The sequence below is a fragment of the Urocampus carinirostris genome, chromosome 2, assembly GCF_059441175.1.
Source record: "Urocampus carinirostris isolate Australia breed hairy pipefish chromosome 2, RoL_Ucar_1.0, whole genome shotgun sequence".
NCBI lineage: Eukaryota > Metazoa > Chordata > Actinopteri > Syngnathiformes > Syngnathidae > Urocampus > Urocampus carinirostris.
The window spans coordinates 48631468-48649781 of record NC_142350.1 but is presented as its reverse complement, the minus strand read 5'-3'; the positions used below and the strand labels follow the sequence as shown (position 1 = coordinate 48649781).

General features: G+C 38.0%; 1 protein-coding gene across 1 annotated transcript in view; it reads left to right on the top strand.

The window, feature by feature from the left end:
• Positions 1-17090, top strand: part of clcn1b (chloride channel, voltage-sensitive 1b) — a 60911-nt gene extending 43821 nt beyond the window's left edge. The window contains exons 12-24 of the mRNA XM_088326878.1: positions 3168-3323; positions 6114-6183; positions 6300-6410; positions 8085-8298; positions 8363-8496; positions 8577-8669; positions 11272-11366; positions 11426-11507; positions 13404-13483; positions 14529-14573; positions 14638-14742; positions 14870-14956; positions 16436-17090. Of these exons, the coding sequence (XP_088183004.1) occupies positions 3168-3323; positions 6114-6183; positions 6300-6410; positions 8085-8298; positions 8363-8496; positions 8577-8669; positions 11272-11366; positions 11426-11507; positions 13404-13483; positions 14529-14573; positions 14638-14742; positions 14870-14956; positions 16436-16804 (1641 nt within the window). The 3' untranslated portion in view covers positions 16805-17090. The remainder of the gene's footprint in view (positions 1-3167; positions 3324-6113; positions 6184-6299; positions 6411-8084; positions 8299-8362; positions 8497-8576; positions 8670-11271; positions 11367-11425; positions 11508-13403; positions 13484-14528; positions 14574-14637; positions 14743-14869; positions 14957-16435) is intronic.
• Positions 17091-18314: the final 1224 nt, after the last annotated feature.

Sequence of the window (18314 nt, the reverse complement as noted above, 5' to 3'; positions counted from 1 at the left end):
CTCTAATATTTTAGAGAACTGAGGAAGCAGAGATACCGGTCTATAGTTTGTAAAAATGTGCTTGTTCCCATTTTTGTATATTGGTATAACTTTTGCTATTTTCATTTGATTTGGAAATGTGCCTGTTAGAAATGATAGATTACAGATGTAGGTCAATGGTTTCACAATGCTGTTTATAATTTGCTTAATTAGTACCATATCGATGTCAAAACAATCCATAGACGTTTTGTTTTTACAGTTGTTAACCACGTCTAAGATTTCTGATTCCGTAACCCCAGATAAAAACATGGTCTTGGAGTTCATTTTTATTAGTGACTCAAATTGTTTACCACTGCACTCTGGGATATTTGCAGCGAGCTCTGGTCCAACATTTACAAAATAACTATTGAAATTCTCCACAACTTGATTTAAATTATAATTTTCACTGTTCTTATCAATAAAATAGTTTGGATATGCATTGCTTACATTCTTTCCTTTTATTATACTATTTAATATATCCCAAATACCTTTGATATTACTTTTGTTATGATGTAATAAATTGGTATAGTATAATTTCTTGCTTGCTCTTAATATTCCTGTCAATTTGTTTTTATACGTTTTATACCGGGTTTCGGCTTCCTTAGTTCTTAGTTTAATAAATTTTCTACATAAGTAGTTTTTTTTCTTACAAGCATTATGTAAACCCTTAGTTATCCATGGATGGTTTACAGATTTATTCTTAATATTAATTTGTCTCATTGGGCAATTTTTGTTGTACTTGTTGGTGAATATTTCCAAAAATATGTCAAACGCACCATCCACATCATCTGTACCATATATAGCATTCCAGTTTTGTTTAACTAAGTCATCATACAGTGATATAATAGTCGCTTCAGTTCTAACTCGTTTGTAAACATAATCCTTAATTGATTCTTGTCTAGTAACCTTTTCATCATACACTGTAAATACTGGTAGGTGATCAGAAATATCACAAACCAGTAACCCGCTGACGTTTGTAAATTCCATATTATTTGTAAATATATTGTCAATGAGTGTTGCACTGTGTGAAGTGAATCTACTAGGCCTTAATATAGTTGGGTACAAACTCATACTGTACATCATATTAATATAGTCATCAATGTTTTTATGTTTGTTTGGATTCATTAGATCGATGTTGAAATCTCCACAAATGAATAGTGTTTTGGCGCTTATTGTTTGAAATGTTTTTTCAGCCCAGTTTGTAAAGGTTTCCAGATTTGAGCCCGGTGATCTATACACACAACTGACTATAATTTTTTTCCTTTTTTCATTTATAATTTCTATTGTAATACATTCAAGTAAATCGTCAATGACAAATGACATGTTTTGTAATATTTTCGATTTTAATCTTTTGTGCACATATATAGCTACTCCACCTCCTATTTTGTTTGTTTTATTTACATAGTTCAGATTATAGTTGTTTAATTCAAAATTTACACCCCTTCCCTCACTGAACCACGTTTCAGAAACTGCAATAACACTAAACGGGTTCTCAAATTGTTGTAAGTATTCAGTGATGTCATCAAAATTTGTGTACATACTTCTACTGTTAAAGTGTATTATTGAGAATTTGTCTTCAGATTTAACAAAGGTATTGTATTCATTTCCAGTATAATATTTGCAATTGTCTGAGCTAGCTGATATGAATTTGTGGTCAGGATCGAAGTCATCTAATCTTGATAATAATAATCCATCATTTGGAAGGTTAAAGTCTTGGGATTCAAGAAATGCCAACCATTCTTTAGTTTCTATTTTCTTTTTCGCTCGCAACTTTACTGTGCATATGACAATAAACACTTGGAATTGAGTTTAATTTAAAAATAGACACTCCATTCCATCCATTATGCACCGCTTATCACAGAAACATCGAGTTCAGTCTGAAACAAGATACAGGGAAAATATATAGCCGGAGTAGCTCACCGAAGTCGTTGTGTTCAATAATAATGTGCAGCCATGGTCCTCTTATATCCGTGAGTTTAGTAAATCCAGGAGAATAAAATATTTACAAATACAGAATAGTAAAAAATGCTTTCTGTATGCCATCAACCACGTGCTATACACATTCATCTTTTTCGGCCAATTGCAGGCTTTGTTTTGCCGCTTAAACCTACGCCGGCCTGTAAATGATAAAAAGGATCCGCCCCTTGACCTACGAATAACTTTAGCCAATAGTGATCGATTCAACTGATGATTGACACATCTTTTTCGGCCAATTGCAGGCTTTGTTTTGCAGCTTAAGCCTATGCCAGCCTGTAAATGATAAAAAGGATCCGCCCCTTGACCTCCGAATAACTTTAGCCAATAGTGATCGATTCAAACGATGATTGACACATTGGTTAGCCAATGAAACGCCGGTAAATAAATCCCAGCATACACCGCGGACTACTTGGCGTTCGGGGGAAAATCTAGTCGGCGGCTGCAAGTTAGTTGGAAGACTTTACGACTTAATATTGATCCATAAATAAGGCGCACTGTGTTATAAGGCGCATGGTCAGCTTTTGAAAAAAATAAAGGCTTTTAGGTGCGCCTTATAGCGCGGAAAATACGGTATATATATACATATATATATATATATAATTTATTATTATTTATAATTATTATCTATACAGAGGAAAATAGTAAAATAAATGCTTCCAAAGAATATAACATGATATTAATAAAATAGGAGTTGATGAATGCAAGAACAGCTTTATTTTTCCGTGTTTATTTTTTCTATAAATAGCCTGAAACCTTAAAGGAGCTTTACGAAATTTTGAACTTTTTTACTTGTGGCTGCCATCTTCTGGCTTGTGTCATCATTGCAGCCTCTTTCAGCCCCTTTATGTTGCGCTTGCAAGTTCAGTGCATTTCTTAGACTCGCTCGAATGAACCTTTTTTTTTTTTTAAATCTGTTTGGAAGTTTGGACTTAACTCAAAGTAGGCCTCTTATTATGTTTACCATTTTCATGCTACACCAACAAATAGAAACAAAAAATGTGAGGACAAGGATGTTGCACTCTCCAGCACTCCCCCCCATTCCTTCTACCTGATGGTTTCCGCCCTGAACGGCTTTGCTAAATGTAAAATAAAAGCAGATAGGCTTGGTGAGAAATAAAGCATAATAGATAATAGAAAAAATATTTAACGATGCACCCCATTTTTTCTGTCAGCTGATGCCCCGAGAGTGCATTAACTCCCTGTTCGACAACTTCACCTGGACCAAAATTTCGGCTTCGGCACCCCCTGCCGGCCTTGGTCGCTCGGCCGTCTGGCTTCACCCGCAAGTTAGCGTTTTCATCATCCTCCTCCTCTTCCTTGTCATGAAGGTGAGCAGCATTAGAGTGTTTCTTTTCCTGAATCGATTTTAAAATATGTTACTCTCTGTCTCCATCTCATGTCTTAAAGTAATATTCACAGCCTCAGTCATTTTTTTTCTCATTTTCACCCATTCATGATGCGAGTGCAAGTATATGCATTTCTTAGAGGCGCTCAGAAGAACTACTTTTTGGTGTTTGGGTTTGCGTTTGGACTCTACTTGAAGCAGGTCTTTTCTTACTTACACCATTTTCATGCTACAGTGGAAAAAAAACGTGCGGGGCGGAGCACCAGGTCACTCTTCAGCACTCCCCTCAGCCCCCATTCCTCTGACCTAATGTGTTCCGCCCCGAACAGCTCTGATAAAAGTAAGGTACAAGCAGATTGGTGCAGTTAGAGATAATATTTACCTTTAAACTTTTTAAGGACACATTAAACAAACACAGTGAGTAAATATTTGATCTTATAACTAAGATATTGAATGAAATTAATTTAATCAGCAAACAACAATTTCTTAATCCCTGTTTCAATAAACTTTTGTTATAAAAATCATAGATCTGGCCTAAACCAACAAATTTAAAAGAATTTAGAACATTCTTGGGATATTGTAGTCATTAATGCAGACGCGTAAAGGACTACAGACGCTGCCCTACCTACGTTCGTAAGTGGAATTTGTTTGTAAATTGCTTCAGTGCTATATTTTTTATGTTTAAGGTTTATATAAATATGTGTAAGGCTTGTATGAATAACCTGTATTGTTTTGCACAAAAAATAAACATTTCATAAAATTATATGCTCTATAAAGACAGATGAAGTTGAATTTAACGTACTTTTGGAAGATTCAATAGTTAGGCGACTTCCTCCTCCGTGGTAAAAAGTGGCCGAAACCATTTTCTCAACCGCATCAAGCTTTCTTATTCAACTTTCATTTCAAAAGAAACGGCTTACCTCTTCTGTACACTTTACACCAACCATTTTGAATGGATGCACGAGATATTAAACAATAAAATAAATTAAGAAGTTCTTGGTGCGCTGTAGATACAGTGTAGAATGTGTACACACTAACTAGGAAGTAGAAGCCGGATTTCTTTGAGGTGGATGTTGGGTGACCTCTCACAGCGCCACCACCGGTAGCGGCGGAAAGAAGCACTACAGTAATGTCCTTTACTCGGAAAAAGGTGCACACAATCCAAAATCTAACTCACAGCAATGTCCGGATATCTCACGACATCCCCCAAAAATGTTCGTGTCTACCCTTTTACGTAAGTCGAATGGTCATAAGTAGGGGAATGTTTGTATTCCAAAATTATGAAACCACTCAACCAATATATTATTATAAAAAAAGTAGAGGCCAAATACCTTAATCCTATAGAAATGATGGAACTCACATTGTCAGAAAGTGTTTTTTTTTCTTTTATTTAATTGTATGTGTGTTTTAAACTTCTCTCATAAAGTCAAGTCATGTTTATTTGTATAGCTCTTAATCCAATGAAATTTCAAAGAGCTGTACAGACTACAGACTACAGACTACCATTACGCTATCTCCTGATCTAAAACCTACACAAGGCAAGGAAAAACTCAAAAACCTCAGCATGGGGAAAATAAGTTAACCTTGAAAAGGGGACGCACATGAGGTAATCCCCCTCTCAGGATGACGTAGCTATTGCAAGGGTACAGCAGCCACAAAAACAATCATTGGCATTATTGAAGGACAACAATAAATCTTGAATTTCTTAAATCTAGGAAAACTGACAAGTGGACCTCTAATAGGTGTCAAGATTAAAACGAGATTGTATTAGGATGAAGAAAAGAACACACTCTGAGTCGGAGATTTAGGTTTTTGATAGCCCTTCTATCGGATGGTGCGTGTTTCCAGGATCGGATCAGGGAGAAATCACGCTCCGCCTATGGCAGGAGGCTCATTTATAGGAAAACACAAGAATGAAACAACACATCTGATTGGTTTAAACACGATTATATGAAGACAGGAAGCAAATCTGATTGGTTTAGACAGGAATCACATGTTTAAATGCAGTATGTAATGTATAATAAAAGAGCAATAAGAATAGTGAAACTTTGCAACACAATGCCTCTCTGTAATGTGGGAAGGCAAGCTCTCAAGCAGACTTGGAATGTGGGAAGCAAGCTCTCAAGCGGGCTTCCCGGCACCAAAACGAAGGCCATCTTGATTAAAAGTTAGCAGCCTCCAAAAGGATACAATTGTTGCAAGACGACAAACAGCACCTGGATATAATATTTGGCTTTGTTAAGCCACTTTTAAGGGGAACATCACACAAAGGCACATTCAAACAATAATCAAAATTTATTCTTTTACCCTTGAAGGTGCGTGCCTCTGAACACAACTCAAATTTGTTAAACCACACACTTATTGAGTATACTTTAAACGTATAAAAATATAAAAGTCCAAAATATAAGAATATATAAAAATATAAGAGTATAAAAGGCACATTTAAACCCTAATTTCCCTGACAAAAGGGGTTGCCAATCCCCAAAAACCTTATACTTTGCACACAGACGTAAGTAAAAAAATAATTCTTCAAACACAACAAGGCCAAAACATGGAATAGATTGTGCAACATCTGGATTGTCGAAGTGCAGAGCAAAATATCTTGTGCACCTAAACAAATTCTGTGTTCTTGACCATCATGAACAGCAACCCTCAGACTTGTATACTCACCACTTTGAACCAGTCCAGTAGCTTTTCTTCCTTCTGCCTTAATAGCATTCGCGCTACATTTCCATTCTTCCCTGATCTTGTTTTTTTTTTTTTTATGTCGCAGTTCTGGATGTCAGCGGTTTCCACCACCATGCCCATCCCCTCGGGCGCCTTCATGCCGGTCTTCATATTGGGTAAGAGGATTTATGATTTCTTTTTTTTCCCATAGAGTATCACGAGCACTTTTACCGGCTGCTGACCTTCAATAATGTTACCAAGCTACTCCCCCTCCCTTATCTCCCTCCTCTAGGAGCGGCTTTCGGTCGTCTTGTAGGCGAGATCATGGCCACTCTGTTCCCTAACGGAATCCTATTTGATGGGATCGTGTACCGCATCCTGCCGGGAGGCTACGCCGTCATTGGTCAGTTTTCGACCTTCCTGGTTGTCCTACACCTTCTGCTTGAATATGAAATATAGACTTTTGTATTAAATGCATCACAAAAAATATTGTTATTATTCCCTTATATGGATCTAATATAGTCCTGGGGGGCTAGATTTTGTCAATTAGATTATATTTTTAATCCCTTGATCATGCTATTAATGCTAAAATGGGCAAATTCTGTCATTATTTACCCGTTGTCCTCACCTGTCGTTTGGCTCCAGCAGCTGCTTGGTTCCCCTCCTATTTAAACTCAGTACTCTCATTCATTCCTGGTCAGTCCCTCAACAAACCTCCTCACTTGCAAGGCAAGTACTTTGACTCTGGCTCCAGTCTGTTCCGTATCCTGTATCCTGTATCGATACCTGATCTATCCGGTCCGGTATTCTGCTCGTTATTGATCCCGTCTGTCCGGTATCCTGTATCTTATATCAATCGATCCAAGCCCCGTTATCCCGTATCCTGTATCCGTTTTCAATCCCGTCTGTCTCGTCCTCACCTGTATCCTGCTCGTCTGTCCCTGACTTCCTGATCGTCTCTGGCTACTTGACCCGTTCTATCCATCGACCACGCTCCGATCTCCCGCTCCGGCTACTTGACCCGTTTTTGCACATCGACCATACTCCGATCACCCATCCCCGCTACTCCACTCATTTCCGCATTCCGACCACGCTCTGATCTCGTGGGCCTCCTGCTTCTCCTGCCCAGCGATCGCCAAATCGCTGGCGTTTGTTTTCCTGCGCCTGACTTCTCTGCTTCCGCAATAAAGCTAGTTGTGAAACGTTACGCGTTTAGGTTCCCTGCTTGTACAGGTCGTGACAAATTCTTGCGGTCTGCCGGCCTCCCGTTTGCAGTAATCGTTGACCAGGGATAATAGATTGCGGTCGCACTGGTGCTGCTTATTAAGTGGAAAGAATTTTCAAAAAACTGTCAACATAATACAAATTTGCTCTCTCAGCCCATGCTCTCAGCAAATGTTGACCAGGGATAATGAATAGTGGCTTTTTTATTCCCTACCCCACATGATGCTTTTTCTGACCCAAAGATAGGCAAGAAAGGATTTCACAACAAACTGTTTCGGTGCTGGTTATAAATATAATTTATGACATGCTATGAGAGTAATTCTTGATCATTTATATGAGTTCATTATCTTAAAACCGTGTTTATGTATCAGTACTTTTATTATTGCTACTGAATTTCTGACCTCACTCCCCCTTCGTTAACAGTGCGTCAACAATGTGCTTATTCTTTCATTTGATTAAAATAGTAAATAAATAAATCACAGTTTGTTAGAGCGATTTTATATATTTGTATGTCGATTTATTTTTCCTTCTGGACTGATCATCATTATCCATATCCATGAACTGAAAAATCGATATTTAAAATAAAATTAAAAAATCATGTATTTCCTCCTTCTTGATAAATGCTAGACCCCATATGAGGGTATTTTTTTAAACTAATTGGATGGCTAAAACGGGAGCACTACCTCCTGGCCAAATCAGTAACCAACAAATTATGTTCTGCACCAAGTATAAAGCAATTTTCTCTACATTAACTGATATTTTTTAGGCCAGCAGCTAAGGCCTAGCAGGCCCTGACGTCCCATCACTGTAACAACTAATAACATACTTCGAATTTGTTTCGTACCCCAACCAGGTGCGGCTGCCATGACGGGAGCAGTGACCCACACGGTGTCCACGGCGGTGATCTGCTTCGAGTTGACGGGTCAGATCTCGCATATCCTGCCCATGATGGTGGCTGTCATCCTGGCCAACATGGTGGCCCAGGGCCTGCAGCCATCACTCTACGACTCCATCATCCAGGTCAAGAAGTTGCCGTACCTGCCTGAGCTGGCCCTCGGCCACATCAGGTAAAGCGGGCCCCCGGGTATAACCCGCCGAAGTGGGCCACCCTGTTTATTGGCTTTTGTTTAGCAAGTACAACATCTTCGTGGAAGACATTATGGTGCGCAACGTCAAGTTCTTGTCAGCTCACTCCACGTATCGAGAACTGAATCAACTGCTGGAGACCACCACGCTTAAAACCATCCCGCTCGTGGACTCGAAAGGTTATCGGAATGAAAAAATGTCTTCAAAATCGTCTCTTATCTCATTTCTTGACATTCCTAATCTCTCCTTTGCTTTCCAGACTCTATGATTCTTCTGGGCTCCATCGAGAGGATGGAACTCCAAGCCGCCATCGACTGGTGGCTCTCGCCGGCCCGCCGGGTCTTTGAGAAGGGTCAGCAGAGCTACCAAATTTTATGAATCTTCTGTAGTTTACTACTCTGGTTTATTGCAATTTACGAAATACGCATTTTCGAAGGAAAACTACCCCAAAAAAACAATCTTAATTTCTAAAAAAATGAGCAGTTTAAACATTAGTAGGCACTCAAAATTAGAAGAGAAGACATCGATGGATTTTGAAATTCATACCTGTCAACCTCCAGGGCTCCATGCCATTACAATCTGTCGTATTTTCCCTTACAAAATACAAAATAATCTTACACCATATTTTTCTTTCAAACGTGTTTATTTATGTAATTTAACATGTTATTTTGTACATGTGTTTCCTTATATCATATATATTGTTAATTAACATTTTCTTGTGAGATACTGGGTTGCTCGACATGAATGAGGTTTATTATAAAAAAAGTTCAAAATTTAGTAGCTTGGACGTTCAGCGTAGAAGGAAAAAATACATGCAAATATAATTAAGTAGAATTTTCTTATTCAAATTATTCATTCATTTTCTGCATTAAATTATTGTTGGTAATACATTGATTAAAGGGATAACCACTAACCTGTCTTTTTTCATTTTATCCTTTTATACTCCTTTTTTTAACTTCTTTATACAACATAATAATTCATAATATAATGCATCAAAGCAAGTGAGCCCTTTGAGAGCCGGCTCTCTTTAATGAGTTGAGGCGAAAAAGCCGGTTCTCTAAAATCAGACGGACTTCCTTTCACTACACAACTACTACTTCGTTTGCAACGGGGAAAAAAACGATACCGAGATAGAGGCTACCGCGGCAAACTCGTTTGACTTGATTCATTTGCTGTTTTGTGATAGTCTGTGTTTACCGGATGGTACCCATCATTGACAAATTTGTGTTTTTCCATACTGATTTTCTTGTACGTCATTAGCAGCTGCGATGTGCATGTCTTCAAATAAACGAGTGCTAAGTATTTTAGTGGCAAGGTTAAAAGTCGGTTCTTGTCCCCGGTGTCCCCATGTGCAGCCATTTAAATGTAGTTTGTCATGTCCAAGGTTGGGTAGGGTTGCTTTAACTTGATTACTTTCAATTACTTTAGGATTACACCAATACCAAATAGGCTAATAGAAGACAAAAGAAACTAAATATGAATAAAATTATGACTCACAACAGGTGGTAAGCTTTCTCTCCTGGCTTTGATCTCTTTGATCTCCGGCAAAACTAACATAAAATGTGACAGAAACAAAATGAAAATAAATCCCAACAGCTTGCCAACATCATTTTTGCCGTTCCATGTATTCCGTTACTCCCCAAGCCTGCACAAAATGTAGTCATTTTATTCATATTTAGTTTCTTTTGTCTTTTATTAGCATATTTGGTATTGGAGTAATCCAAAAGTAATTGAAAGTAATCCAGTTAAAGTAACCCTACCCAACCCAGGTCATGTCTATTGTCGTTTTGTCGTTTTCTCATATATTTTGTCGTGTAATTTAGTGTTTGTTTAGTCAAATATTTTGTCATGTAATTAGTCTTGTATATTATGTTTTGTTTTGTATTTTGTCATTTACTTTGCGCTCGTATTTTATCATGTAGTCTTTCTTTTTGTCGCTTATTTTTTTTGTGCATTTTGTCGTGTATATTTTCGTTTCGTCACGTTTTTTTTCAATAGTTTTGTCGTGCATTTTGTCATGTATTTCGTTTTCTAGTTCGTCATGTATTTCGTTGTATATTGTCATGTATTTTGTCATTCATTTTGTTGTGTATGTTGTCGTTTTGTTGTATGTTTTGTCATGTATTCATTCGTGTATCCTGTTGTGTCTTTTGCTATATTGTCGTGTATTTAGTTGTTTTTTGGGCATTCTGTGGTGTATTGTGTCAGATATTTTGTCTTTTGTCTTTTTGTCGATTATTAATTATGTATTTTGTCATGTACAGTATTTTGTTGTGTATATTTTGCCATTTTGTTCTTTTCTGTCGTGTATTTTGCTGTTTTGTAGTGTATTTTGTGGTTTCGTCATGTATTTTGTTGTGTATTTTGTCGTTTTGTCACGTTTTTTGTTCTGTGTTTAGTCATTTTGTCTTTTATTTTATTGTGTATTCTGTCATGTATTTTGTTGTGTATTGTGTCGTGTATATTGCTGTTTTGCCGTGTATTTTGTGGTTTTATCATGTATTGTGTCGTGTTTTGTCATTTTGTTGTCTATTCTGTCATGTGTTTAGTTGTTTGGGGCGGCAGTAGCTCAGGAGGTAGAGCGCTCGTCTTGGGATCAAGAGATCCCAGTTCGAATCCCGGCTTGTCCGTGTTACATGTCGAAGTGTCCTTGGGTAAGACACTGAACCCCTAATACCCACAATAAGCAGGTTAGTGTCTTACATGGCTGCAAGGCCGCTATTGGGAAATGTGGAGCACATTGTAAAGCGCTTTGGGAAGTCATTGACTTGACAAGCGCTATATAAATGCAGATCATTTCATTTCATTTTGTTTTGTCTTTGATTGTATTGTGTATTCCGTCATGTATTTTGTCGTTTAGTCTGTCATATATTTTGTCATGTAGTTTATATTTTCGTATTCTTAAAAAAAACAGTCTTTATCCGTTCTAAAATGTGATCTTCACTATGCGGCAGCTCAGGCTCAGAATTCCCCGGGCCAATTGTCCAAAATAAGCTGGGAGTCCTTCGCCTTTGTGGACGAGGAAGGCTGCAACGAAGGCGATGAGAAGGTAGAGGACCGTGAAGACGGCTTTTGAAGGTTCCTTCACAATTCTTTTTTTTTTTCCAGAGCGTTCCGGTTCTGGATGAGTGTAACGGGCCAATCCCGTCCCCCAAACCTCAAGAGACATCCGGCAATTACACAAACTCAGGTGAGACGAAAGGAAAAATAAGCGATATTTAATTGTATATCATCACTTATCACCAACGTTTGTTTTGTTTATCATCTTTTAATCCTCACTATTTTATTGATCATATATGTAAGTGAATACATATACAGTATGTATATACATATATGTATATACATATATAAAGAGTATAGACTTTCTGGACTAGTTTACAGGCTGGGGGCGTCGCTGCTGTCATGCACTTTCTGGACACATTTTCAACATGTAACCTAGTGTTTACTATGTTTGCGTACTGTAATGCTCAATGTATTTCACCCTGGTCATCCTGGAAGGGGTATTACCACCTGTGAGGCCTCTTCTCACGCTGAAGTTTTGAGTTGTTCCTTGCCCGCATGTTGGTTTAAGATCAGGTAATTGCGTACTTGTAATCCTGTGCTGTCCTTTGAGACATTTTTGTGATTAAGGGCTATATAAATAAATGTGACTTGACTTGATATGTATAAAGGGAGAGCCAAAGAGCAAAAGAGAGCGCAAAAGAGAGAAAGAAACAGAGTGCAAAAAAAGGAGCGTGAAAGAGAGAGATAGAGCCAGAAAGCGAGAGACAGAACCAGATATAGAGAGCCAGAGAGAGAGCACGAAAGAGGTAGCGCAAGAGAGAAAGAAAGAGACTGAAAAAGCAAAATAGTAAGAGAGCGCGTAGGTGAGAGTGTATGAGAAAGAGTGCAAAAGAGTGAGAGAAAGAGAGAGAGAAAAAGAGAGAGAGCAAAAGAGAGAGCACAAAAGAGAGTGCTAAAGAGGGATCGTAAAAGAGTCAAAAAGAGAGAGAGATAGAGCAAGATAGATGGAGAGACAGAGCCGGAGAGAGCCAGAGAGAGCCAGAGAGAGCCAGGAAGAGAGTGCGAAAGAGGGAGCGCAAGAGAGAGAGAAAGAGACTGAAAGAGCAAAATAGTGAAAGAGAGCACAAAGCGAGAGCAACAGAGTGAGAGAGAGAGAGAGAGAGAAAGAGAGCAAAAGAAGGAGCATGAAAGAGAGCGAGGGACAGAGAGAGAGTGCAAAAGAGAGAGGGAGATGGAGAGAGAGCCAGAGAGAGACAGCGCAAAAGAGGGATCGTGAAAGAGAGAGCCAGAGAGAAGGAGCGCAAGAGAGAAAGAGAGCGAAAGAGTAAAATAGCAAAAGAGAGAGTGCATGAGAGAGAGAGCGCAAAAGAGGTGAAAGAGTGAGCAAAAGAGGCAGAGCATAAAAAAGAGACAGCGAGAGACAGAGAGAGACTGACAGAGAGAAATTGCAAAAGAGGGAGCATGAGATGGAGAGAGAGAGTGCAAAAGAGGGAGCTTAATAGAGAGAAAGAGAGCAAAAGAGAGAGTGAAGGAGGGAGCGCAAAAGACAGACAGAGAGAGAGAGAGAGAGAGAGAGAGAGAGAGAGAGAGAGAGAGAGAGAGAGAGAGAGAGAGAGAGAGAGAGAGAGAGAGAGAACAAACCTAATAATCACAATCATAGAACATAATGTTTTAGGAAAATATGTTTTAGAATATTTTTATTATAAATTTTGATTTATGTATTATTGCATTACTTTTTTTTTTATTGATTTATTTATATTATTATTTTATTTAAATTCACGTGTTCCCCATTCTAAATTTGTATTTTTTTTTTTTCATTAATGTTTTTCAAGGTTACTATTATTTTTTTTAATGATCTAACATTTTAAAAAGGGGTGGGGGCACGCAAACGGCCCCTGTGCTGTAGTTTGGAAACATCCACTTTATTGGTTAACCGTTGTAAAGTGCCAGAGCGTCATTTCAATTGAAAAGACAACAAAGGACTAAAAGAAGATTTACAATTCAATGGCAAAAAAGAAAAAAAAAGAAAAGAAAAAGGAAATGAAAGCATTATGGCAACAATTGAATTTGTTTCCATCTTCAGACAAAGGCAAACCTTCCGTCCGGAGAACTCTCCACAGACTTTTCTCCTCTTCGTCGTTGTCGGGTCAGACTGACGTGCAGGTACGTTCGTACATTTTGTCCTGGGTAATGTACGGTATTGTGTATTTTGTCGTATATTTTCTCGTGTATTTTTTCTTGCATACTGTCATGTATTGTGTCGTTTATATCGTATTTTGATACGTATTTGGTTAAAATTTTCTCATTTATGTTCTTGTGTATTTTCTTATGTATTTTGTCACCTATTTTGTCGTGTATTAGGTTGTTTTTTTGTTGTTGTGAAAATGGTCATGTATTTTGTTGTATTGTTTTTCGCGTGTATTTCCGTTTCATTTTGTATTTTTTGTGTATTTTTGTGTATTTCATTGTGTAATTTGTAATGTGTTTTGTAGTGTAATTTTTTGTGTATTTTGTTATTTTCCCGTGCATTTTCTCGTTTATTTTTGTGCATATTTTCTTGTGTATTTTTTTATCTATTTTGGGGTGTATTCTGTCATTTGTTGTGTTTTTTTGTCATTTTTGTCTCGTCTTTTGTCTATTTTGTCATTTATTTTGTCATGTATATTGTTGTTTTGTTGTGTATTTTGTCGTTTTTTTTTTTTACACATTTTTCATGTATTTTGTTGTGTGTATTGTTGTTTTGTTGTGTATTCTGACATGTATTTTGTCATTTTGTCATTTACTTTGTCGTGTATTTTTTATTATGTGTTTTGTGTATTTTGTCATGTAAGTGTCATTATGGGCTGTTAGTTGTTGTTTTTTGTGTCATGTATTTTGTCATTTATTTTCTCGTATTTTTGGTGTATTTTCTCATGTATTTTTTCATGTATTTTGTCATCCATTGTCATGTCATTGCCATGTATTCTGTCGTGTATTTTGTCATAACAGAATGTTATTCAAATGAGGGGGCGGATCAAAATGGAGTCGATCCGTTCATCGCTAATAAACCCATAGGTGAAAGGTTTGACACGCTCCCTCATTTGAATAATATTTTTAGGAACAAAATGCACGAAAAAAATAAATACCCCCAAAAAACAAATGACAAAATAATTGAGAAATATTTCGGTCACGTGACTAGCAATGTCGCTATTAACTCCGCCCCCTCCAGGAAACAGCCCCGCCCACTTTGACCGACTCCCTCACTCCGGACGAGGTACGCTAGCTCCAGCGCTTTAGCGTTGTGTCAGTTATCGCAGTCCTGTGATTGGTCCCGTCAGGTCAAAGCTTGGGAGGAAATCGAGATGGAGAGGCCAATGGAGATGGAGCAAATTCGAATCGACCCCTCCCCTTTTCAGCTGGTGGAGAGGACGTCATTGCACAAAGTGAGTTATCGTTTATGTTAAAGAGCAGGACGTTGTCCCATTTTCACACGTTTGACGCTGACTCGATCGGATCTTCTCCAACCCTCTTCTTCCTTTTCCACAATAAACCCCCCTTGGCCCTCCTCAGACCCACACTCTGTTCTCTCTTCTGGGTCTGAGTCACGCTTACGTCACAAGTATCGGCAAACTGGTGGGTGTGGTTGCACTCAAAGAGGTAAGTGTCCTTTTTTAATTTTACTCACGTGCATATTTAAATTTGAGCTCATTTGCATATTTGAATTTAGTGCGATTTGCATTTTTTAAATTTAGCGTTATTTGCACATTTAAAATTTGTGTATTGTATAATTTCTCTAGAAAATATTTTATCTGGGAATTTCAAAATCAAAGTTACTGATATATTATTATTTTGTTTTTAATAAGTGTTATCGTTATGCGCTATGTTTTAAAAAATTCATTGGGAAAATGTAATAAAATAAGTAAAATTGACAAAATTAACATGTCATTTTTCATAAGTAAAACGTGAAATATTTCTGCTAATTTTAAATATTATTTGTCTTATTTTGAAAGGTATAGGATACAAATTGGAACATTGCACTGGCTTTAATTTTGCGTATTTGAAGTATGATTTACTCCCTTTTTTTAAATATTGTTACATTTATTTACTATATTGGGTGGGTTGGTTGGTTGGATCCCTTAACCACTAGGCTTGTAGGGGCACCATTACCTGTGGTGTGTCTTGGGCAAGTATAGCCTGTTGGCGGCCATAGCTTTCAAGGCGAAAAAATATTCCCACTTGGACTCAAACCAGGGATCTTTGGCCTGTTAGGCCAATGTGCTGTATTACATGAGAAAGATTATTCAAAATGTAGAACGTGTTTGTAGTTTTGTCATTATTCTAGAAAAACGATTTCAAATACATTGTTTAATTTATTTATCTTTTAATTACGAAGAGAAAAGTTGTTTTTTAATAGGAAAACTTAAACATTGTAATTAGATATATTTATTCTGTTTGTTACAATGAAAAAATAATAACAAATAAAGAACTTGTTTTCATTTTACTACAAGAAAAACAAATGAAAAATATAGTACTTTTTATGCTTCTCGTTTCAATAGAAGAAACATTTTAAATATAGTTGATTTGTTTTATTCCTAAAAACTAACTACAAATATAGGTCTTATTTTTTCGTTTTACTAAAATTTACTTTTAAAAATATTTATTCATTTGAAGATTTTTTTTAAATGTATTGTTAAATAAAAAACACAATCTCGTTTTAGAAACAGGACTTTAAAATATTGTTACATGTTATTTATTCATTACGATAATGTTTCTTATTTTATTAAAAACATATTTAGAAAAATGTATTTGTTAAAAGAAAAAATCTAATTGTAAGTAGTACTTTTTTATATTTTTCATTTTTCTTATATAGACTATTTTATTATTATGTATTACTACATTTATGTATTTAATTACGTATTTATACATTACAATAGAAATAGTATTAATGTTTTTTGTTGCACTTGAACACTTAATCAAAAATATTGCTCAATTTGTCTCTGGCTTATCTATGCATTGTGTTTCTGATGAGGTTTTTGTAACCAAATCACTCCAAATGTTATAAATAATACAATTTTACAATAAATAATTGCAAAAAGTGCCAATAACGTAGCTCATATTTTTTGTCTCCGGTCCCAGTTACAGAAAGCCATCGAAGGCTCGACCCGTAGCGGCGTGAGGCTCCGCCCACCCCTGGCCAGCTTCCGGGACGCCAGCAGGAAGTCCAAAAAACCTGAACCGCCCTCTTCTACTGCTTCCTCACCCCTGTGGGACCGGGACCTTTGGGGGGTGGACCCCAGCAGAAGGGACGGGGACCCCAACAGGAAGGACAGTTCCCAGGACCAGGCCCCGCCCTCACCCGGCGACCCGGTAACGCGTGATCCGATATCCCCGCCCACATTTTCACAAGATTCGTCCTCGCCCGGCGACTCGCCCAGCGACTCGCCCGGCATCCTGGCACTATCCTCGCTGCACGAGGACAGCGAAGAATCGGACGAGCCTATCTAGGGATAAAAACGAGTCACTTCACGAACTCTATGCACGATATTTTCTACATTTTTTTTTTCTCTTTTTGTACTTTTTAAATCTCAGGTGCCTTCCTGTGTCTTTTACGAACTTTTTTCAGACCTTCTTCTGACCTTCAACGATGAAACCCGACGACTTAATGGCGTTAACCTTGATGTGGGTTAACTGTTTACTGATTAAACGTTATGATTTCACTCTTATACAATTGCTCAAAAATCACCCTTAATGGTTTGCAATTTAAATAAATGATAATAATTTGAGAAAATTACTCGGTGTTTATGTTAATCACTCAAAAGCACTCAGAGGTATTATGGATGCACGATTACTATTTTTTTCCTACCGATACATTCCAGCGGATGGAGACTGATACCAAGAACCTATAAGGTTGTTTTTTTTTAATGCTTTATTGTTAGTTATTTATTCATTTTTTCTGCTTATCCTCAGTAGGGTCGCGGGGGTGCTGGAGCCCATCCTAGCTATCCTCGGGCAGTGGGCAGGGGACACAGAGATAGACAACTCACTTGTTCATTCAACCCTAAATTGTAAATGGACTGCATTTATATAGCGCTTTTCAAGTCACTGAAGACCTACCAAAGCGCTTTACAATGTATCGGTTGTGGCTCAGGAGGTAGAACGCTCGTCTTGGGATCAAGACATCGCAGTTCGAATCCCGGCTCCCCCGTGATACATGTCGAAGTGTCCTTGGGTAAGACACTGAACCCCTAATAAGCAGGTTAGCGCCTGACATGGCTGCACGGCCGCTATTGGGATATGTGAAGCACACTGTAAAGCGCTTTGGGAAGTCATTGACTTAAAAAGCGCTATATAAATGCAGATCATTTCATTTTTTTTGAAGCGGCAGTGGCTCAGGAGGTAGAGCACTCGTCTTGGGATCAAGAGATCGCAGTTCGAATCCCGGCTCCTCCGTGTTACATGTCGAAGTGTCCTTGGGTAAGACACTGAACCCCTAATACCCCCAATAAGCAGGTTAGCGCCTTACATGGCTGCACGGCCGCTATTGGGAAATGTGAAGCACACTGTAAAGCGCTTTGGGAAGTCTTGACTTGAAAAGCGCTATATAAATGCAGATCATTTCATTTCACATACCCACTCACGCACACACACACTCCGATAGAGGCGTCTTGTCTTGCCCAAGGAGCCGGGAATCGAACCTGAGACCTCTTGGCGCCGGGATGAGTGCTCTACCTCCTGAGGTACTGCAATGTTTACATTTCAAATTATGGGTGTCATTGGCATTGAAATAGACATCTTGGTAGTTTGAAAATGTAGGATTTTGGAAAAAAACTGGCGATTTGGGGACAATATAGGTGCATTAATTAACCTGCCATCACGCAGTCACAGAGAGAACATGCAATATCCGCATGGGAGGCCAGTAGCTGAAATTGAACCCGTGACCTTCGCAACGCGGGGCTTCGCACTACCACCTGGACGTGCCGCCCATTATTTTTTCATAAATTTTAAAATGGTCAGA